The 22,893-nt window shown below is 44.3% G+C and overlaps 3 protein-coding genes across 8 annotated transcripts in view; 2 read left to right on the top strand and 1 right to left on the bottom strand.

Moving 5' to 3' along the window:
* LOC121915165 (galectin-4-like) overlaps positions 1-9,121 on the top strand; it is a 12,502-nt gene extending 3,381 nt beyond the window's left edge. Inside the window, exons 1-10 of one of the 3 annotated variants that reach the window (XM_042439111.1) lie at positions 1,533-1,735; positions 2,753-2,841; positions 3,637-3,838; positions 4,067-4,216; positions 4,781-4,819; positions 5,442-5,471; positions 6,362-6,391; positions 7,087-7,175; positions 7,865-8,024; positions 8,814-9,121. In XM_042439111.1, coding sequence (XP_042295045.1) covers positions 1,691-1,735; positions 2,753-2,841; positions 3,637-3,838; positions 4,067-4,216; positions 4,781-4,819; positions 5,442-5,471; positions 6,362-6,391; positions 7,087-7,175; positions 7,865-8,024; positions 8,814-8,960 — 981 coding nt within the window. In that variant the 5' untranslated portion in view covers positions 1,533-1,690 and the 3' untranslated portion in view covers positions 8,961-9,121. Of the gene's footprint in view, positions 1-1,532; positions 1,736-2,752; positions 2,842-3,636; positions 3,839-4,066; positions 4,217-4,780; positions 4,820-5,441; positions 5,472-6,361; positions 6,392-7,086; positions 7,176-7,864; positions 8,025-8,813 lie in introns of those variants that run through there. The other 2 variants (XM_042439113.1, XM_042439112.1) reach the window with 2 other exon arrangements.
* A 1,372-nt stretch (positions 9,122-10,493) lies between these two features.
* LOC121915172 (galectin-4-like) lies at positions 10,494-15,293 on the top strand. The gene is made up of 4 exons (XM_042439123.1): positions 10,494-10,977; positions 13,359-13,447; positions 14,098-14,314; positions 14,960-15,293. The coding sequence occupies exons 1-4, from the start codon at positions 10,954-10,956 to the stop codon at positions 15,104-15,106; spliced, it is 477 nt and encodes a 158-aa protein (XP_042295057.1). The 5' UTR covers positions 10,494-10,953; the 3' UTR covers positions 15,107-15,293.
* A 1,562-nt stretch (positions 15,294-16,855) lies between these two features.
* ACTN4 (actinin alpha 4) overlaps positions 16,856-22,893 on the bottom strand; it is an 87,423-nt gene continuing 81,385 nt past the window's right edge. For 2 of the 4 annotated variants that reach the window (XM_042439021.1, XM_042439022.1), the window contains exons 19-21: positions 22,744-22,824; positions 20,382-20,540; positions 16,856-19,588 (exon numbers count right to left, since the gene is read on the bottom strand). In XM_042439021.1, the coding sequence (XP_042294955.1) occupies positions 19,430-19,588; positions 20,382-20,540; positions 22,744-22,824 (399 nt within the window). In that variant the 3' untranslated portion in view covers positions 16,856-19,429. Of the gene's footprint in view, positions 19,589-20,381; positions 20,541-22,321; positions 22,388-22,743; positions 22,825-22,893 lie in introns of all 4 variants that reach the window. The other 2 variants (XM_042439024.1, XM_042439025.1) reach the window with 2 other exon arrangements.

Raw genomic sequence — 22,893 nt, 5'->3', positions numbered from 1 at the left:
GTGGTTGGGAGAGGTCTGGAGAAGGAGGGAGGGAAATGGTGTTTCCCTCTTTACATCCTTTGTTACACACCTCTAAGTTTTACCCTCGACCTGTCCACAGGTCATCTCAAAATCCATGACTTTGGCCTTAAAACTTACGCATGTGGTCGACATGCGCATGAGTACAGTATATATGGTAATAAAGTCTGGAATCCTATTGGAGACACATGTATGTGTAACTCTGGGTTACAGGAATGTATGAGTGGTATAAGGATATATTCACTAGCCCTTTATTGCCTAAAACGTACCCTCACCCCATGCAACTCAAACCTAAAGGTGGGCTACATCTGCCATTTATTGACCCAGGCTAAGATTGCTCCCATTTGTCTTCCCTTAACAGCCAAGACCAGCCATTTCTATTCTATTCCAGCCATGCCTCTCCATTTCCCAGCTGGATCCATAAACAGCAGCAGAGCAGAAGTCTCCTCCTTAACAGCCATAGAGTAGGGGTGGCTCTAAAGAACTTGCATGTGCAATGTAGGAACTTGTCCAGAATTGGCTTTGAGCATGCGCAGAGTGCCTTGTCCTCATCACTAGTGAACTGGTGGTGCAGGGGAGGATGCATGTCAGCCTTTTTGTATACAGTATGTGCGGCAGAGCTCAGTTCTAGACTCTGTGGAAGAGACGAAGAAGAAGACAGCCTCTGCAATATACAATGATGAATATTAGGGGCCTAGAAGACAATATGCAACATGCCTTCTGCCTTGGTTCCCTGCTTCATTCTTGAATAAGGTCAGGCAGCATCCATCCATGTCATTCTGGGGCAAAATCTCAGTCCGATTTCTCACCAGAATTTGTAGGTCCATTTTATTCCTGGGGTAACTGCATTGCCTTTCTTTCTTCAAACTACATTTTCCACTCCACTAAATGCACCTAAATGTATAGGAAAGCTCATGCGGCCGAATTCTTTCTTTCACTAAATCTCAAAGATGCTACAAGTTCTCTCAACATACTATTCTACAGACTAACACAGCTATATCTTTGATTCCTTCCATCTATTAATTCAGTTTTGGGTGTGTTAATCAGGGATGAATGCACTCTGCGCATGGATGGTCAGAGATCTTTCTAACGGTTTGCTCGGCAAGCCAAAGCCTCCATTTTCCTCCTCCTAATCCCTTCAGATGGTTCCCAAAACTGAGTCTGTCCATCCATCAGACGCACCACCCGCTTAGCAAATGTTTACTGCTCAGCAATAAAGGTCTCACCTCCTTTTATTCATTCAGCAATCTCAAAGGACATATTTTATATAGCACTTCCCTCTCAATTTTTCCAGGGAGGAAAAAGCCTTCAAAGAGGGAAGTGGAATGGTTCCCCCCCCTAATTTCTTGTTCTGTTTCCACCCGCCACAAGCCATGACATCCCTAGCTCCAAGCGCTAGGCTATAACTATTGGATCTGAACCCCTGGACTTTAGATCAGGAGAAAGGACAGTGGGGACTTTCCTCTATTCTCGATGGGGAGAAACCTGGCTGGAGAAGCAGGTATGTTGAACTTTCCACCCAGAGCGACAGGTGGGCCAGAGCCAAGCCCTCGGCCGCTCCTCCCACCTTTGCAAGCCTTGCGCTATAAAGTTATTCCGTCGGCTTGCTCCGCTTTTTTCTACGTCTGTTCTTGACCCGTTCCTACGAAGAGGGAAGACTACTGCCAACAGCATGGCTTACGTCCCAGCGCCCGGCTATATGCCAACATACAACCCGGTAAGTGGGCATCCTATATATATAACCAGACTTCCATCCAGCATCCCTGGATTTTGGGATCCATAGGGGATCCCAGAACCAAACCCCAGCAGTTACCAATTAATTAATGTTGATCAATTAATTTTTTAGGAAGCACTATTGAAACGTCCTCTAATAATACCACTTTTGTCCATTTCACAAAGGCACTTTTCCTCTTCCCGAAATCACTGTAGTTTTGCATTAAGGTAAAGATCCATAAAGTTTTCAGAAGAAGCAAAGTGAGGAGTGACTTACTAATAAAATCAGGATAAATAGGGGACTGTGCCTCCCACTATGTAACTTCCTTACCACTGCAAATGCATGGAGACCAAAGCAATAGTCAATTCTTTGCTGTCAATAAATAGATTAAGGCTTTAATGTTTCACATGACTCTACCTTGCTAGCGCATTTCCTCAACATACTCCCTGATTCAGTGGGAGCTGGCAGCAGCATCTGCTGCAATTTCCTCCTTCCTTGGTTTTTTAAAACATTGCGCATGCAGAGATCTGATAAGGGCAACCAACCAAACAGCCAATGCACCCCCGATATTATGCATAAATGTAGAACTGGTGCGCTGCTGGAACTGGCCACCCCAACCAGCCCTCTCTCTCTCTGTCGGATTGGTTAATGGTTACCAAACCAGTTTTTATTGATCCCTGTTTGATCCTGTAAACTCAGGTACAAGAGGAAGAGCCATTTTATGCAAGGGACACCATCTCACTGCCCCATTGTATTTAATGGGACTTGAGCATCCCTGGATTTTGGTATCCGTGGAGAGTCTTGAAACCAAACTTCAATGGATAACCAAGGGGCATATTATGAAGCTGAAGAGTTGCCAGATTAAGTTGACTTTTCTCATCTCAGCACCCTCCTGATGTGTCTGACTACAAACCCCATCATCCCACGCATCCTGGTTTTCATCTGTCATATGTTGGAGGGTATGACAATTTAGGGCTTGGTTCAGTGTTTTGATCCCTATCTCCCTGGTTTGTTTTGCAGACCCTTCCTTATTCCAAGCCGGTCCCTGGTGGTCTCCGTCCCGGGATGTCCATCTATGTGCAAGGGATGGTGCCCCATCACACCAAGAGGTAATGTACCACTTTGGGGTGGAAGGGAAGAATGACCATTGTAGCAACTGTGTCCTTAATTCTACACCAAGCATATCCAAACATAATGGACACTCTTGAAAAGATAGGTGAGATATAAAATCAGAATTACAGTGGGTCCTACAGTGTGATTCTACGGTATGCTTCTGGCAGATGTTGACTATGCTGGAGGACCTAGAAATGGCTAGAGAGATGCTCTCTCAAGGAATTTTTAGGTCCTCCAGGGCAACTCTATGGTCGCCTTCTGCTGGAAATTATTAATTTCAATAGGGTTCACCATTATTCAAAGTTTACATCTCCAAGGTAAGTTTGGAAATGTATCGCCTGCAGATAGGGAGGTAGTACTGTACCAACACTGCAATGGTCTTACATACCCTCCCACATTTGATAGACAAAAAGTGGGACACATATGTGGCCATGCAACATCAGAGTGTGGTCTAGATGGCAAAACTTATTAATAAGGAAGAGTGCACACGTTAGGAGAGGCTGCATCAATTTGCTTTATGGGCAAGATCCCACCGTCTCTCCTCTCCTCTTCCCTTCGGCTGAGTAAATCGTGGGCAAACAAATTTTGCACTTTGCAGCAATTGAAGTAAGATGAAGCCAAAGGTGGGAGAAAGAGAGAGAAACGGGGACATTTCAAAAGCAGCTGAGAAAGTAGGATGGCAGAGGATTAACTGGGACTGTCCTTGCCAAACCAAGAAAGTTGGATTGGAGGGCATGCAATAAGCAGATGGCTACCCTTAACTACTTTCCCATCCCCTCCTTCTCTTCCAGATTCCGGGTGAATTTTGCCTGCGGTCCCCAGGATGGGGCTGACATTGCCCTCCATTTCAACCCCCGCTTTGACGGCAAGGATAAGATCGTCTTAAACACCTTCCAGGCGGGAAAGTGGGGGAAAGAGGAGCACCAGAGCATGCCCTTCCACAAGGACCAACACTTCGAAATCATCTTTATCGTCAATAACGACGGATACCAGGTTTGTCGGGGTGAACAGTCTCCAACCCAAATTGGAAAAGGCTCCCCTTTGGGAACAACAGCTCTCAAAATGCTTTTAAAACCGTCTTTCCATCCCTGTTCCAAAGCTTGTGCATGATGCCTCCCCTCATTGAGAAACAGGGCACTTCTCTCCCCTGAGACTTTGGGATTTAGTTTATGCCAGCAATGCTGAGATCCTAATAACCTTTTCCTTTGCTTCTCCATCTAGATCCTGGTGAATAGGAACCCCTTCTGCAATTATCAGCATAGGATCCCTCCAGAGCGAGTGGAGGTTGTGAGCGCTGATGGAGACCTGGAGCTACAGTCGATGACCGTCATGGGGGGCGGCATGATGGGAGGTGGCATGATGGGGGGTGGCGTGAGTATCCCAAATCTCCAAAGGGTTGTGGGGATGGCATGGGATTTCCCGACAATTCTGCCTCAGGGACCCTAGACCTATTTTTAAGGAACCCCCCTCAAAACGGGTCATTATACATTATGCATACTTGCCATGTGTCACATGAAGGTGAGATTCATTGCCCTGCAGAGGTCTGAAATGGCAAAGGTGACATGAGCAAGGCATAGGGTCCAAAGCGAGACCACTGAATGGTTCCCTGGATCCAGCCTTTATAACCTTTACAACATGGAAAACATTTACACTGGGTCCTTGGTATCCACTGGGGTTTGGTTCTTGGACTCCCCATAGATAACAAAATCCAGGGTCAGGCCTGGATTTTAATTGGATGATAGACCACCAAACATCTCCAGATAGGACCAGCAAACAATCCTGGTGATCCCCTTGAATTCACAACACTGAGCTCAATGGATTGAGAGTCTAACTCTTCAATGAGGCCGTTCCTCTCTTCCTGCATGGAGTAGCAATACAATCCATAGACTAAAACCCACTCACTTCCATTGATTTTGCTCTCTCTTTTTGGGGTAGGGGATGCCAGGACAGCCTTGTCCACCAATGGCAGGACCGGTGAGTAATACAAATGCCTATTCCTTCCACCCTACTATATTTGGTCCTTATCTGCTGGGATTTGGTTCCAGGACCCCTCCATGGATGCCAAGACCCATGGATGTTCAAGTCCCATTAAATACAATGGCACAGCAAAATGGTGTCCCTTATATAGAACAGAAAATCAAGGTTTGCTATTTGGAATTTAGACTTTTTGGGGGAATACTTTCAAGCTGTGGATACTTGAATCCATGTATAAAAATCCATGGATAAGGAGGGAGACTATGCAAGTTAGACTAGGTTTTTCTTGCACAGAGGGGTCAAGAAACCATTTTAATGTTCATTTTAACTTGTATATACAAATTAATTTGTATATACATATTTAATTTGTATATCCATTTGTTTTAATTGTATATATAATTGTATATAACTGCTGGTATTTTGTTATTATTTTAGCTCTTTGCTTCCTTTTCCCATTTTGAAACAGATTGGGAGACTTGTTCCATAAAGAATGCTTTGACTTGGATGCAAACCAAGGCTATATGTCTTAAGGATCAGCGAGGTTTCTATCCTAAGCTTATCTTGTGCCATGATATATGATTTCATCTTTCCTGCCTCATTATATATGTCTTTTCTTCTTTAGGGCATGGGATACCCACCTTCAAACCTTCCTGTAAGTACTCAAATAAGTAAAGAATCTCACTTCCAACAGGCATAGTTGCTTAGATAGAAATACAGAGGGCCCTCCATACTTAATGAGGTTAAGGCTACAGGATCCCCATGGAAGTAGAAAAACTGCATGTGCGTGTATATATATATATATATATATATATATATATATATATATATATACACACACACAGTATACACACACACACACACACACACACACACCCCAAGAGAGCACCTTTCTAGGAGTCTCCAAGTCCTCCAGCACAACTCTATGGTCAACGTTCGATAAAAACTGACCACAGAATTACACTGGAGGACCTACAAATGGCTAGAGAAGTGTCCTCTCTACACAATCTCTCGGTCCTCCAGTGTGACTTTTCGTGGAAGTTGACCACAGAGTTGCGCCGGAGGACCTAGAGATTTAACGTATCAGTGAAATCCGTGAATAATCAAATCCACCAAAGTCAAATCCGCAAATGTGGACGGCTGACCATATACCCCATTTAAGTGGAACCATAGCACCGTAACTGCGCAGTGTGGACAGGCCCTAGATTAGGGGTTAGGGGTTGTTTTTAGACATAGCAGACCCGAATTCAAGGTCCTTTGGGGGCATTCTCTGTTTTATGGTGACTCCAAACTGGATGGGGATGAACTAAGATTAGCTTCTGGGTATGTCTTCAGTTAACTATTTCTCCCCATGCTCCTGATGCTGAATGTATTGATAGGAGGCCTTTAAGCAGAGGCTGGATGGCCATCTTTTGGGGATGCTTTGGTTGTGAGTTCCTGCATGGCAGAATGGGGTTGGACAGGATGGTCCTTGGGGTCTTTTCCAACTCTATGATTTTATGTCTGCCTTGGCTAACAACCTATTTCATTTTCTTTCCCACCCAGATGATGTCCGCACCAGCTTCCTACCACCCAGTAAGTACCCAGACGTTTCTTGCTAGTACAGGATTCAAAGATATAGCCCCGTTAGTCTGTCGAATCAGTATGTAGAGAGATCTTGGAGCAGAGTGGCTCTCAACCTCTGGCCCTCCAGATGTTTTTGACTTCATCTCCCAGGTTCCCTCGTCATTGGCCATGCTGGCAAAGGCTTCTGGGTGCTGTAGTCCAAAACGGCTGGAGGATCAAAGGTTGAGAACCATAGCTGTAGCACCTTTGAGTCTCACTGAAAGACTGAAGTTGGCAGCATGAGCTTCTTTCGTAGACTTCAGTCTACTTCCTCAGATGCATTTGGTGCATCGGTATTTATCTCATATTTAACAGAAAACGGCCTGCGTTGGTATCAAAAAGTAGAAATAACAGCTCATTGCTGGGCAGGAGGATGGGAAAGGAAAGGAAAGGGTCAGCTTTAGTCCTTTACCCAGATTCCCCCAATTGTCTTCAGTGACTGATGAAGAATGGGAAATAGATTTAACTTAACCTTTGAATAGCAAAGGTTCATCCCAGCTTGCAGCTGCATCTTTAGTCATTCTTCTCCTTTGTTTGGGTCAATTTACCCAGTGGTTGCTTTTAAGTGTAAGTGTAAAGGGTTTTAAGTGTAAATCTATAGCGCTATATAAATAAACTTTAATAATAATAATAATAATAATAATAATAATAACCTCTTCTTTTAGCAAGTGCCATACGTGGGCAACTTCCCTGGAGGGCTGGGGTCCAAGAGGACCGTTGTGGTGAGAGGATTCATCCCCCAAGACGCAAAGAGGTATGGTTTGCTCTACCTTTATCTGGATACTTGCAGAGAAAGCAATTGCAATAGGCTGGGATTCACAACTGTAGTTATGAGCGCCTTCCAGAGAGTTATGCATTCGTAACCGATTCGTATTTATGATCCCTACATAAGCATGTGTATATAAACACACACATATGTGTGCTGTTTATGTGTGTGCCTACAGCACTTGGTATTTATACATACACACACATATATATGCTTTTAAGGATCCATAATACTGAATAATTAAAACAAAGGCAAATGGTACTTACATATCGTATAGGTAACTCATGGCTCCCAATTCCAAGCAGACTATGTCTCCAAACCTTACTATGAAGCAGCCCTGCTGTAATTTAGGTACTAACTGTGTGTAATGAAAAACACCTGTTATGAGTAGAGGCAAAGGCTACTTATTGGGCTACTTATTGCAGGTGGCAAAATGTACCTTCCATCCTGACTTACTTAACTGTGAATGCAATTAGTATTGAGGATTCCTATATAAAACAAACATAACCCACTATATCATTTATCATCTTGGTTTGGACTTTTAGATAAAGCATTGAATTACTCATATGGTTTCAGGACTCAGCTTACATATTGGATTTGAATGGTTGGACCATCTGGCAGCAGATTAAATCCAGAACGGATGATGCTGTATTTGCATCCTTTCTTATCTGTCACAGATTCCGGATCAATTTCAAAGCCGGCCAAGAGGTCGTCCTGCACATCAACCCGCGCATGGATGAGCGGACCGTGGTACGAAACAGCTTCTTGGGCGGACGCTGGGGCACTGAAGAGCGGGAATTGTCTTTCAATCCCTTCCAGCGTGGGCAGTACTTTGACGTAAGTATTTTCCCTAAGAGCTGAGTTCGATTCCAATTTCCAATGCAAAAGCAAGCCAGAGTGAATGAGGAATATAGGACGAGATACGGATTTTTGCTGCCCTCTGGTGGAAGTGCTCAGTATTGCCTCTCTTGGGAAATCCAGAAAGAATCCAGATTGTATTTATTTGGAAGAGGTTTGAGTGGCATAAATCAGTTGTGGGTTTTTTAAAACCAGTTTTAATAAGCTTTGATAAGAGCTTTAGGAATGTTTCTCCTTTTTAATTAATTTAATTATTTTCTGATAATAGTCAGAATAATTAATAATTACTAGGATACTGATGGGCCAATGTGGTGCAATGGTTTGAGCATTGGATTAAGACACTGGGAGACCAGGGTTCGAATCCCAGCTTGGCCATGGAGCCCCACTGGCTATCCTTGGCCAAGTCACACTCTCTCAGCCTCAGAGGATGGCAATGGCAAGGCTCCTCTGAACAAACCTTGCCAAGAAAACCCTATGATAAGTGTGCCCTAGAGTCGCCATAAGCCAGAAATAACTTGTAAGTATTCAACAACAGGTTACTGATGTTTGTAGGTTATATTTATGGCTCAGTATTGACATCCACCTTTAAAAAACAGACCCCCAACATAATCTGAATATTAGGATTGTATAGACCAAAGAAATCCTCCATCAGGATTGTATGGCTCATGAGCGCTTGAACATGGGATGCTCAGTAACGCTTTCTTCTCAAATGCCCTGTGTGCCAGTTCCTCATCTCTAATCCCCGTCCTTGATTTTATCTTTGCACAGCTTTCCATCCGATGCGGAAACCAGCGGTTCAAGGTGTTTGCCAACGGCCAGCCTCTCTTCAACTACAACCACCGTTTCCACAACTTCCAGCACATTAACACCCTGGAGATCGACGGCGATGTGGTCCTTTCTTATATCCAGTACTAAACTCAGAAAAGGGGATTGCTTTAAGGAGAGGAGAAAAAGAGAGAAGCCCAGGCCACATTCCTTTGTATACCTTCTTTCCCTGGTCTTGGGACCTGCCCTTAACTTGAGACCGAAATGCAGTTTTAAATGGCAGCGTCAATAAAGCATCTTATTTCAAACAATACAAGAGACTGGTTTTTTATGTGCTGCTGGGAAGATCTTGGTTTTGTCTGTGAGTCGCCTGGGGTGCCTCCGGGGAGAAAGGTGACATATAAATGGTTTTGAGTGTTGGACTATAATAATAATAATAATAATAATAATAATAATAATAGGATTTATTTATATGCCGCCCAATCACTATGACTCTGGAGGTCTGGGTTCGATTCTCGTCTCGGTCATGAAACTCTTTGGGTGCCCTTGGGCAAGTCATACTCTCTCAGCCTTAGATCAGATTGGAGCCATTGATGATAGTGTGCCTTGGAAGTCTCTCATTCATAGGGTTGCCGTAAGTCAAAGTCAACTTGACAGCAATGAACCTTAACAACTACTGTATAAGATAATTTTGGATTTCTCTTCTTTTCGGTGTTCTTGTATCATCCTTCACAACAAACCAGTAAGGTAGGCCAGTGTGGTTATCCAGAGACTAGCAAAGAAGCTGAGAGAATGGCTCATTGGAGGCCACCTGCTGAGCATGTGTCCAGGGCAGGATCTGAACTGGTGACTTTGTTTGCTCATGTGTTGGAAACTGTGCAACAACCGCTTGTCAAGGCGCCAATGAACAAACCGTAGGAGTCACCCATTACTTTGGTCTTGTGATGAAAAGCCCTTGCCTTCCCTCAACAAGGGAAGGAAATCCTCCTCTCTTTGGCAAGAAACAAGATCCTCCTTGGGACAAAAACCACATCCTCCAACTTTTCACAGATGAAAACGCAGACATGCGCGCAGCATCTGTGTGTGGCCAAGGCGGCAAAAGTTATTCCTGCGGAAAGACACACAAATTAGGAGAGACTGCAGAGGTTTGCTTTTGCCTAAACCTAAAGGAAAGGGCAAGATTTCACCGCCTCGACTCCCTCCCTCTCTGCAGAATTGAATGCAAAGTTCTCCAAAGATGCAAACCACAGATGATGGTGAAATGTCAGGAATAAACACTTCTAGAGCATTGCCACATAGCCCGAAAAACCCACAACAAACTATGGATGCTGGCCATGAAAGCCTTTGACTACAGAATGCAAAATACTTCTGCACTTATTTTATTTAATATTAAAAGCCTGCTTAAACAAAAAGTGCTTTGCTTGCTGGCGAAAGGAAAGCGTGGAGAAGGCTAGCCGAGCCTCTTGTGGAAAGGATTTCCCAAAGGGTTGGAGGAGCCACAGAAAAGGCTCTGTCTCATGTCCTCACCAAAAAAAGCCTGGGATGGTGGAAGAACCAAGAGAAAGCCTTCTTCTGAAGATCTTCGGACCCTTGCAGGTTTGTTTGGGGAGATACGATCTTTCAGTTTGTCCTAGAACTCAGTTTATGGCAATTGAAGCAAGCTGAGGAAGGTGGGAGGAGGAGAGAGGAACCAGGGCATTTTAACAGCAGCTGAAAAAGTGGGATGGCATAGGATTAACTTGGACTGTCCTTGCAAAATCAGGAGAGTTGGGGCATATGGAAGAAATAAGCTATTTGCATTAGCAAGAACATGCCTTGCCACTTCTGAAAAACGTATATCTAGGCATTGGGCTTTCTCTGTCAGCCAAGCTTTGGGTTTGTTCATATTGGCTCACCAGCAGGACAAGGATGAGTCCTCAGAGAGGATGATCCAGAGCTAGAGCTCTTGGTGAGATGGCACCAGCGCATAGATCAAGAAGAGACGTCACGATGCTCATGGGGAAGCCTGACTCACAGTCCGTGGGTGGAGTGGCTGACACTCTTGAATGATGGCCCACAGGTCTCTCCGTGGCATCTATAAAAAGGGTCGCCTCCTCATTGGAGATGTTTATTTGTGGGTGCCTCCAGCAAAGGTGCATCAGAGATGGCGATAGAATTTGAGACGTTTGTGAGTATGACAATGGTATTCGGTATGGTAATTTCAGAATTGTAACCTAGAGCGGCGGATCCATAACTGGCCTGTATGCAATACGGCTTTGTTGTTGTTAACTGCCTCAATCCCGACTCATGGCGACCTTATGGATGAGACACCTCCAAGACTCCCTGTCCTCCACTGCTCTGCTTAGGTCTTGCAAATTCATACTTGTCACCTCCCTAATACAGTCCGTCCATCTGCTGTGCAGTCTTCCTCTCTTTCTACTACCCTTTACCTTTTCTAGCATTATTGTGTTTTCCAGTGAGTTGTGCATTCTCATGATGTGGCCAAAGTAGAACAGCCTCAGTTTGATAATCTTGGCTTCCAGGGAGAGTTCAGGCTTGATCTGTTCTAGATCCCATTTGTTTGTCTCCTTGACCATCCATGGTAACCTCAGCTCTCTTCTCCAGCACATGAATTGAATTTCTTCTTATCTGCTTTCTTGACTGTTCAACTCTCACATCTGTACATGGTGATGTGGAATACAATGGCTTGTACAATCCTAGCTTTAGTGCTCAGTTGTACGACTACATAGTTTTATTGGGAACCTATGAAAATGCCCACCGCAGCCCACCTTGAGTCAGGCTTTGGATAGGGGAAAGAGGTCAGTTTAACTTCCAGTCATGGTGCAAGGAAGACATTTTCCCCCATTGCCTCCTGCCAGCAAGCAAGGCTGTGACAAGTCACAGCACTTGCTGAAATGCCATCTTGTACACAACCATGAAAGGTACAATATTGCTCCAGAGTTGCTTGCTGGTAAGAGAGGTTAGAAATGCCATCCTCCTTGCACCTTGATTGGAAGCTGAGTGGATCTCTTTTGCCTGATTCAGCTGCTGCTGGTGATATGAGTGTATGTATGTATGGTCAGGCCAGGAGATATGACTTTGTTACATAGATGTAACTAAGGGTGCATCTGTACCGTGGAAATAAAGTGTGCCATTTCCTTACCCGGGGATCCATTCCAGATCTCCCAGCGTAAGGCAAATATCGTGTATGCTCGAGCCCAATGGAAAACAATGGGGCTCATGCATGTGGCACGGTGCAGTGCGAGCGCCACAGGCATAAGCACTACTGCTTCTTCTGGCGTGTGGCTTTCAGTGTAAGCCGAAAGCTGTGTATGCCATGCCTGCGTATGAAGTGGGTGCACTGAAATGCAGTTTGACACCACTTTAACTGCCATGGCTCCAACCTACAGAACCCTGGGATTGTCGTTTTGTGAGGCACCAGCACTCTTTGGCAGAAAAGTCCATAGGCAGAGGCACAGCACTTAAAATGGTGTCAAACGGTATTGTTTCCACAGTGTAGATGCACCCTAAGTAGGCAATCTCATGGCTTCCAAGAGTTGGTAATGAACCGAAGGCACACAATAACAACACTTTCTGGTGATCCATCAAGCCAGTGATGTGCATATTCAAGGCAAGGGTCTCCTTGTAGCGGGAGTTTGCCTCATTTCCCCTTTTGTAGGACAGAGGAAATGAAGCCATTTAGGACTGTTCAATTACTCAACAGCTTTTTCTTCTGAAAAGCAAACCCAACCAACTCATCGCCGATTACCACGAATCCGGTCACCTTCTCACTAACATCCCAGCACTTCCTTAGAAACACCACACCTTCCTAAAATTGCAAGCTGTCATAAAGCACTGTGAGTTTCTTGGAGAGAGGGAAATGGAGGTGATGTGTCACTTCTGGATGATGTGTAAGGGATTGGATGTCCCTTGACTCACAGTTCTTTCAAACCACCTTCCAGAGCAAGTGATGGATGTTTTAAACCCATGTGCTGCAATAAGGAAATTCAGGTTTAGACTCAAGTGAACTCATTGTTACGGAGAATTTTGGGTTTATGCCTCTGCAAACACTAATGATACTTGTCTGACAGGTCAGAATAGCATGACTGAAAAGGCCATTTGCCATGTGCCCGTCAAGTGGTTGTTCAAAACAAGGAAGCCTGTTACCTGGAACAATTTGATTTAAGGAACCAAGAAGAGCACAAGTTCAAATCCCTGAATTAATGAAATTCAATGAGTAAGGGGGTTGTTTGTTTTAGGCCAGTCACTTCTAGAGAGTCAATGTGACACAGTGGCTTGAGCATTGGATGGCAACTCTGGGATCAGGGTTGAATTCCTCACTCGTCTATGGAGATCAACACACTCTCAGCTCCAGAAAACCCCATGATAGCGTCACAGTAAGTTAGAAATGACTTGAAGGCACACAACAGCAACACTTCTGCCAACTTAAAGATGAATCCATCTCTTGTGCATTCCCAGTCCAACTTTCTTACTTTCTTGCCAGGTTGAAAATTGCAGATATGCAACCAAGACTGACATGTATACCTAATTTTTTCCTCTCCCTTGCAGAAAATGCCATATTACAGGGCTATCCCACTGGGTTTGGACCCAGAGTCATGGGTGATGCTGGAAGGTTTCATTCCACGGCAAAGCAAAGGGTAAGTCAGCCCCAATCTTTCCTGAATGAGGATTCAACTGGCAATGCCAGTTGTGCAGCAAGAGGAACATAGTATTTCTGTAGGTCTTAATTTGAGTAAAGTCTCAGCTCAGTACTTGGCAGGATACTATCTTCAAACTTTTACGTTCCCATGCCATTAACACAAGCCTGTCTGATCCACAGAAATATAGCAGGTCAGACTTTTGGCCTCCTGCCTCAAACACTAACCTGAAGAGAGAAAGAGGAGTTTAGTGCCAAATACACTGAAAACACCAAACCCCATCTAAGCTTGGAAGCTAAGCAGGGTCAGCCCTGGTAAGAACAATACCAAGTGCTGTAGGCTATATTCCAGTAGAAGGCAATGGCAAACCACTTCTGAGCATTTGTTGCCGAAGAAAACCAAGGCTAGTTGTACGAGTTGCCTGTCCCTGATGTTAATATATTCCCTGCATTGGCAATACATCTCTGTATATTGTTTGCTAGAGAGGACCATTGGGGAAACGGCACATTCCAGTCCTACTTGTAAGTTTCCCAGAGATGTCTGCTTGCCCTTTAGGTGTTGAGAATTGCTAGGTGAAGACAAGCCTTTGGTCCGATTCAACGAGACTCTTGTGTTCTTGGCCAAATGGCATCTCTCCTCCCCTCCTCCAGGTTCTACGTGGACTTTGCTTATGGACAGTTCCTTGGCGCCAGTATCCCCCTGCGGTTCCAGCTCAGCTTTGAAGGGCTTCATTCTTCCTCCACTGCCGTTATAGCCCTCAACACTTTCACAGAGGGACATTGGGGGAAACCGAACAGGGTAGCAGCCCATCTCCGCCGAGGCCAAAGGTTCCAGGTGCAATTCATCGTCACCAGCAAAGGTTACAAGGTTGTACTGCAACAGATTGTCCTTTCTGGAGATGGGGGTGAAGAAAAATTCGGCTCTGGACACTGCGTTGGGTGAGGGAGGTGGAGATAGTTGCTACTTAATGGTCCGCTTTCAGCAGGGAAACTTAAAAAGTACTTATAGGGTGGTGGTAAAGGGGCTAAGGTGGAATGTGGTGAGGAATTAGTGGCGTTCCAGATGCTGACTCTCATCCCAACACTGGCTATGTTGGCTGGGGCTTATCAGGAATGAGGAATCTTTCACATGGAGAGTCACAGGCTCCCTAGACCTGTGCTAGAACTTCATCACTCTGTTCCTGAATCGTGTTCAGCTAAATAAATCAACTTCCTGGGGTTGCCCTGTTTAGCTGTATGTTTGGGACAGGAAGAACTAACTATGGCCTTAACTTGCAAATTCGTGACCACTGGCTTGAATGCCCTTGACATTTATGGGTAACTTGGCCAATGGTAGGAAGCCATATTTAACTACCTAGAACATTCCATGGATAGAAGCAAGGTATCTTTAAATATTGAATGCTGGGGTCCTTTTTAGTGTGTATAGAAAGAGAAACACCCAACTATGGGAGTTTCTTCATAAACTGGCCAGACTAGAAGTACTCATCCATCCCTCTGCCTTTTCCTTTGCCAGATAATAGAGAATGACATATTTCTTTGCGATTTTGACCACCAACTGTCTCCAAAGAGGATCCGTTTTTTGGAAATGGATGGAGACATCATCCTTGAGAATATCACCTTCAGCTGGGAGAGCAGCACCAGAAGCAGGAGGCTTCTTTAACCAATGTTTGCCACGTGCCGGCAAGAGCATTAGGAAAATCAAACTAGGATATGGGAAGCAAAAGCCCTCCCTAAAAGCCTTTCTGGGCTTCTAGGGAGTTTAGGCTTGATTTGCATGCAACTATTCCTCATTAAACATATCCTTCACCATACTTCCTTTCCTTGCCTGAGAAAAGGCTCTGAAAAGATGATCCAGAGAATGGTTGCAACATATGCAAGAATGCAAAAGGTTTGCCAACATCAAATAAGCTTACTGTCATACACAAGGAACAACCAGTTTGTAGATAATGAATCTAATGGTTTGTAATGTTGAGTAATGATGCTTCCGCAGTTTGGTCTACACCAGTTATATACATATTTCCTGTCTCTGTACATTATTCTCCTGAATATTCACCACTGTTGAATATTCCTGTTTCAACCACTGAAGTGCAAAGGCTATCACTGAAGGCAAAGCTAGATCTGTCTCCTAAATCCTACTGATCAAACTGGTTTATGGGTGTTGTGCTAATGGAGGCAAGTGATTAATGGAAGAGATTGTCCTCCATGTGTCTCAATCAAGAAGATTTTCTGGAATCTCCAGCTCTCTTCATGAATCATTAATGGCTAAAATCCAATGCTGCTTCCCAAACAGGGTAAAACCTCTGAATCAATGGGGAATACGGTACATCAATAGCTACGTATATTCAATTGATTTAGTGGGTCTAGTTTGGTTGACACTAACACTGGAATTAAGCCCATAAATTTAATGCCATTTTCAATAGCTATGATGGCTGCGGAAGACGTGAGCTTGGGCAATGTTCCAACTTGGGATAAGACAGATTTCATGTGAAGGATCCTAGGTCAAGTGAGCCGCCATCATTGACAATGCCGCCACCCCACAAAAAAAATACCTTTTTAGCCAGATAGTTATCTCAGCTGAATTGTTTCCAAGGCACTACAGATCAGGGCACTAGGAAATGACAGAATTCTGCATTAGCTACTAAATTAAGTATAAGTATCATCACCCCACTCTCCCTTCCCCCAAAGTCCGCTTTACCAGATATCAGCCATGCCAAGAGATGGATGTTTGTTCTACTGGCGATTGAGGCATAGGAGGAGGTTTCCATCTCTCTCCTTCCGGTGCGCGACATGGACTTGTGATGGAGTTGTGTTGTCAGTTATTACAGCTTTGCTTGTTGGTGTGAAAGAGGTAGAAATGTCCTCTTCCTTGAGCCCTGATCACCAGCAGAACAGACTTCCTTCTCTCAGTGCAGCTGATGCCTGGTAAAGTAGGGAGGGAGGCAATTTACAATCATGGCAACAGAACTGGACAGTTACAAACACATGAAGTCTAGCTTATGTTTTTGTAAGCATGCAAGAGAATGCTAGCCTAGGACAGTAGTGCTTTTCCAGTTGTGGGGTACAATAAAAAGAGACAGCTGGAAGATCCCTTGGGATCCTGCCACAACTGCTTCTCTCAACACACCTGGCAACCGAAAGAGTGTTAGTAGGGGTTATTTCCCAGTACTCCAACCTGCAGGTTCTTGGAAACCCTGTATTTCTGGTGGGGCACTCCCTGGCTGAAAACGGTTAAATCTTCGGGGTCACATTCAATTGTTAACAACTGTAAATGTGAATCCCAAAAGACTGTAAGTCGGTCTTACCATCCCACAAGTACTGAACACCATGCCAACTCTAAACAACAAAACAAAACCCACAAATTCAGGAAAAATGAGATGGTGGGCAAAAAACAACCACAGATGAATCGTCCTTAAAAATATTACACTTTATTGTCTTGTTCCCAAGAAGGGAGGAGGGCAAGTTTCTCCAGAGAGCTTGGAAGTTTTAGAGTAGACATGATGATGAACAGAAGTGGACAGAACCCGGCTACTCCCTATCGGCCGAACTATCTGCCCGTTGAGACAGGTAGTCAGTAGCGAACGCAATAAAATAAGCTAAACCTTTCCGAGACGACAAAAAGGGAACCAAAATGAAAGTTGGATGATTAAAAAAAATAATAATAAAGGTTGTGGGGAATGTTAAGAGTTTCCAGTGCTAAAGTCAGCCATAAGATTAATGTACATGATGGAAGGACAAAGACAGGAGGGACAAAAAATTCCCCCAAAACAAATGAACAAAAAACCAAGCAAACACACCACCCATCGGCAATATACGATGCTAGATGAATATATATATACTGTATTTAATAATAATAATAATAATAAATCTGGACGTTATTAAATTGCAACAGTTTTGCTGTGTTTTTAATTTCTCTCTTTTTTTAAAAAAAGATCTCTGCATGGTTCTCTTTCGTTTTAAATTTGGTCCTCAGAAAACCCTGCACCATGATGAAGAAATTACAAAAAAATAGATATATATAATATATTTATATATATATAAGCGTGAGAAGCAATGGATTTGAAAGGGTCGTTTCAAAGTGAAGAGAAAGTGAGGAAGACTTGGAACGAGTGAGTTGCTTCTGCCCAGCGAGAGAAGCTGAGCAGACTGTGAGGCACCCTAAAAGACATGCTTCCGATGCTATCATCTGTTTTGCTTGCTTCGGACGCTGTGACCTGTCCTATTTCATCCTGGTTTGATTCTACCACAGCCCAAGGATGCTGACAAATGGGATCTTTGGGGTGGATTGAGTTGTCCTACCCCCTTGACCCCATCTCAGACACCATTCTTTAGTTATGATCCACTATAGATCAACACCCCCAATCTTATTTCTCTCTCCCCTCCAACACCCCTCTCCCCACTTTATCCATCCCAAAACCAGCTTGGTTTTGGAACAAAGGGAGAAATGGACACATCCTTTAGAGGTGGTCCAGCTTTCTAAAGACAAATGCTTGGATCCCAGCCCTTCCTTTCCTGTGGAAGAAAACAAGAATCCCACAACCTGTTCTGTTGATTCGCCCTTGGCTTGTGTCAGTATTGCTAAAATAAGGGTGTCCCCCGATTTTGTACAAAACAAGTGTCCTTGGGAGAGGGGAGGAATTGATTTACAAACCCAGACACAGTGTGCAAGAGAGTGTGAGGGTCTCGGCAGGCATTTCTCCATTTGCTATGATCATCTCCCCTATAAGGGATGAGGGAATAAAAAGCCGGGGGTGACACTTACAAAGAGAGGCGCAGCCTCCACACTCATGGTCTCTGTCTGTTGGAAAGCAACAAAGCAATGGCCTCCTCCCCAAATCTCTTCCTCTTCTCCTCTGTGCCCCATGGGCCCGCTGCACTGAAATGGAAAACCACCAACTTTTGCCAATCGGGTGAAGGTCAAATGAAAAAGGTTAAAATGAGAGGGCGCCTGGTGAAAGATGTGTGCTGATATTTTATAAAAAGGGAGGTGCTGAGTATAGGAACCACCTAGGACTGATGGGGCAAATGGAACCCCTTTCCAGATCAAAGAACAGCACCGTATGAAGGTGGAAGAGAGAACTTGGGGTCAGTGCAGATCAGAAGCCTCAAAGTGTCTGTCCCATGTGCACCGTCTTCATTGCTAAGGGTGGCAGGAAGGTATTAGGTGGGCAAAGCAGGGGTCTGGATCTGAGGGAGCATCACAGGGTGGTGGGTAGGTGGTAGAAAAGACAGGGAGAGGCTGTTTGCAAACTGCCTAGCACAGCTAGAGGAAGGTTTGGAAAGGAATGAAGTATCCAGAAAGTGGGTCTTGGCAGTCCTCCGGATCTGGATTGCACCACTGACCCAGGGTATGGTTTTAGCTATGCACAAACAAAGTAAAGAGAGAGAGGACAACCATGGGAAAGAATGGGATGTAGCTTCAGAGAAAATATTAGCCATCGCAGAAGTCTCCCAATTGTAAGACTGATGGTGGATAGGGAATAGAATGGGGTCTATATTTAACAAAAATAAGCCATATTGAATTAGGACTGCCTGTACGTTTTCTGGACTCTTGTCACTGCTGAAAACTCTTGGATCTGCCCTTCCTTCCCACCGCTTCCTTGCAAAGCAACAAAAAGGTCAGGAAATGAAGGAGACCTTCAGCCTCTCCCCTGAGCTCAACGTCTTGGGGTAAAGGGAAGAATTAGGACCGTTGCATAGGTAACTGTGTTTGCAGGATACTCAATTTAAAAAAGAACGTTTACATAGTTCAGCTCCCCAGGTCACCCAGCGTGGCGAAGGCAGCTTTCTGTCCTCAAAGAGAGATAGAGAAAAGAAAGGACAATGTCCCCGTTGCGCTGTGTGTGTCTGTGTGTGTGTGTCTGTGATTATACAGCATGGAGGGAAATCAAACGGTCGCTCCCCCCTCCCCTCCCCCCAAGAAGCGCCAGCGCTTGCTGTTGCTGCGGCTTCCTCCTCCTCCTCCTTCCCCTCTACTGTCTCCATCTCACAGGTCGCTCTCGCCATACAGCGCTGTGGAGAAGGACTTGTAGTCGAGAGCCCCAGGGATAGCCTCGGGTCCCTGGTAAGGTGCCATGCGCGCAATGCAGTACTCCGCCTGATCTGGGGGAAGCTCTCGTCGCAGTTCCTCGGCTGTGATGTAGTTCTGAAAGGGAGAGAGGAAAGACCCTGTGAGGCTGCTCAAGTGGCTGCAATTGGGCTGAATTGGAATCATTTCTCTATTACTTAATTTATACCCTGCCCATCTTCCCTAGAGATGAGGGTGGCTAGCAATGCTCCAAAACAAACAAACAAACAAACAAAAACACCAAGAGACAAACTCACAAATAATACATCTACACTTCATTTGGTTGTTCTTTCTTGTGAGACTTCAAGTTGATTGTGACTTGCGTTGACCTTAAGGCAAACCTATCATGGGATTTTCTTGTCAAGATTTATTTAGAGGAAGTGTCACATTGCCTTTCTCTGAGGCTGAGAATTTCACCCTGTGGCTTTCCATGGCCAAGTGCGCACTGGAACAGATATCTTGGAATCCCAGTTCAACACTCAAAAGCACTATACCACATCTAAAATCTGAATCAAATGAAATCTAAAATCAGTCACACATCTGAATCCAAATTAATCTAAATCTAGAATTAACTATGGCTATCATCCCATTCAGTGTTCACACTGTTCCCCCCATCAACCTTAACAGCCAGCCAAGGACTTCTGCAGCTATAACTAGTGGGGTGCTCAATCCATTCCCACCAGTGAGCCACAGTATGATGAGCACTTGTGACAGGACCCTGTAGGAAATGGATCATAGTTATGTTTGTGATGCAGGGACTTGGCCTATATATCTAAACCCTTCACCCATGGTCCCCCAAATCCTGCAGTTCCAGTACTGAGGGAGTCCCTGGTGAACATACAAGCTCTTCCAACCACTTTGTAGAGCTCACCTTGTCACCAGCTAAGACTTTGAAGGAGGCAATGACTTGGTCGGCTGTATCTGTGTCTGTTGTCTCCCGGGACATGAAGTCAATGAAGGCTTGGAAGGTCACAACACCACTGTTATTGGGATCCACAACGCTCATGATCCGGTTGAACTCTACATCTCCCTGGCAAGATGGAACAAAAAGGATGCAATTGCCCTGATGAAACACAGCAGCTTAAGAATTCTTGAAGGCTTTGACGCATGTATGTATGACATGGACTAGACCATGCCACACCTCTGGAATATGTAAGCGCTACCTCTGGTATACTAAAACATTCCAAAGATCTGCTGCCTTGATGTAAGAACCATCCCAAAATCCATCATTTTATCTAAATATGTTGACTGAAACAGAGCTGGGAATGGTAACTTTTTGGGAGTGCAACATCCAGAATCTCCCCAGCAACAAAGTCAGTGGCTGGGTATTCTGGAAGGTATAATTTTTTTAAAAAGATAATAAACTCTTATGAACTGTATTCTGAATTCACCCACAGTAAATTTTGGCAACAAGCTGGGGCAAATGTAACAACATCCTAGAATTAACACAACTGCAACATCATCAAGACTAAGTAGTCAGCCACCAATCCTCTAATCTGTTTATCTTTCCCTGATATGAGTCTGTGCGGAGTTAAGGAGAAGGAAACGTTTTACTTTGTTACACATATATTTTACATTTATATTCTGACTCTGTTTTCTATTGTTTTATTGTGTGAGGTCTTATTATCTTCTTAGGTTGTGCTTTACCAATTTCAATCTCTGCCTTTTCTGAGTGAAAAGGGTCAGATAAAGACACAATGGGGAGGGCCCTTTCGTGTCCCAAGAACTTTGGAGTGATACTGGAGGCCTGAGCAGACAGTGTTAAGTGAGCCAGACTAAAGACTGGCCCAAAACAAAGCAGCCTCTTATGAACTATTATACCCCCATGGATTACAGACCAGATTAAATTCCACAGAGCCATCTCTACCTATCCCTACTCAACCAGATGTGTGTCCCATCCCTTGTGCAACACACCTTTCCAAACATCAGCTTCTATGCATCAGCAAATACCTTGGTGGCAACCTTTCAATCAGCAGTTCAATAAAAGCATTATTTGAATGATCAGCTGTGAGTTTTAATAGGTGGGACTGTGAGTTTTAGGGTTACAACTGTGTTCGTAACTGAGATACTTCTGATTTTGGAGTGTAATTTACAATAGCCACTCAAAATTAATCACAATAGCAACAAAAGAGAAATTAAAGATGGCTTCTCTTTAAAAGTACAACTTTTGTTTATTTAATTCCAATTACTCTATAAAAACAAAGGAGGGGAGGGGGGAAGGAATGTAACAGCACCTTTAAAATCAAATGATTTATATTTTAGCATGAGCTATTAGCATTGTTCATGCCTTTACTAATGGACCTGAGATTTATAGTTTTAATTCAATTCAGCTGTTTCTCTTTCTAGGAAATTCCTTTGTAATTTCCTTGTTCAAGAACTATGACTTGTAAATCCCATGTTGTATGTCCAAGAAGACTGAAATGCTTTGCAACTGGTTTGGAGGTACTGGCATTTTTAATGTCAGATTTGTGTCCATTTGTCCTTTTGTGAAGGACTATCCTGTCTATCCGATATAGATCGTAGGGGAGCACTGCTGACATAGGAATGCTTTATATCACATTGGAGGATGAGCTAGTAAATGCACCTATGACATTGTGGGTGATGTTATACATTTTAAGAAACTGCATGATTGGCAGCTCTTGCAAACACTCACCCATTTGTAATTCTGTCCAAACCCATCCTCCACTTTGCAACCAAGTGAAGTATTTAACTCCTAGGCCAGCCACAACAAAGGACAGATCGTAACATTATCATCAAAACTACCACCACCGACAGGGCAAAGAGGAGAAAAGGGAAAAGCAGAGAGCATACCAGACTGTATCCTGTGGAGATAAGGAGGGCTCGGTAGTCATCTGTGTCCATGCTCCCTGTGCGCTTCTATTCCGCGAGGTCAGCAGGAGAAGGAAGGAAGGAAGGAGGAGGGTGCAGACGTACAAGACATGCACAGATGAAAGGAAGGAAAGAGCAAGAGCCCCATGGAGAGATAAAAAGACGCAAAGAGAGAAAGTCAGTCAGGAAAAAAGTCATTGAGATGCCATGCAACCAGAAGATGGGCGATGGGAGGGTGGTGGTGGTGGTGGGGGAACAGGCAGAAATCAGATAGAAAAAACAGTAACAAGATGGTTGAAGGAAGAGGAGGGTTGGAAAACAACGTGGTGAAGGAAGAGAGAAAGGAGACCAAGTTAATTGCAACACATTGCCAGAAGATTGCGCCATCAACGGGCGGTGGGTACCTGTCTGTCATTTTCCACATCGTATCCCAAGCTGATGAGGCAGGCTTTGAATTCTTCTGGTCCGAGGGAGCCGCCATGGTCCTGCCGCCAGGTCGCGCACAGGAAGGGGTGGAGAGTGCGGCATATGCGTTGAGGGAAGGAGGGGGTGGT

This window comes from Sceloporus undulatus, chromosome 9, assembly GCF_019175285.1.
Source record: "Sceloporus undulatus isolate JIND9_A2432 ecotype Alabama chromosome 9, SceUnd_v1.1, whole genome shotgun sequence".
NCBI classification, from domain to species: domain Eukaryota; kingdom Metazoa; phylum Chordata; class Lepidosauria; order Squamata; family Phrynosomatidae; genus Sceloporus; species Sceloporus undulatus.
Note: the sequence above shows the minus strand (reverse complement) of the source record. Positions and strands in the feature narration are given on the sequence as shown.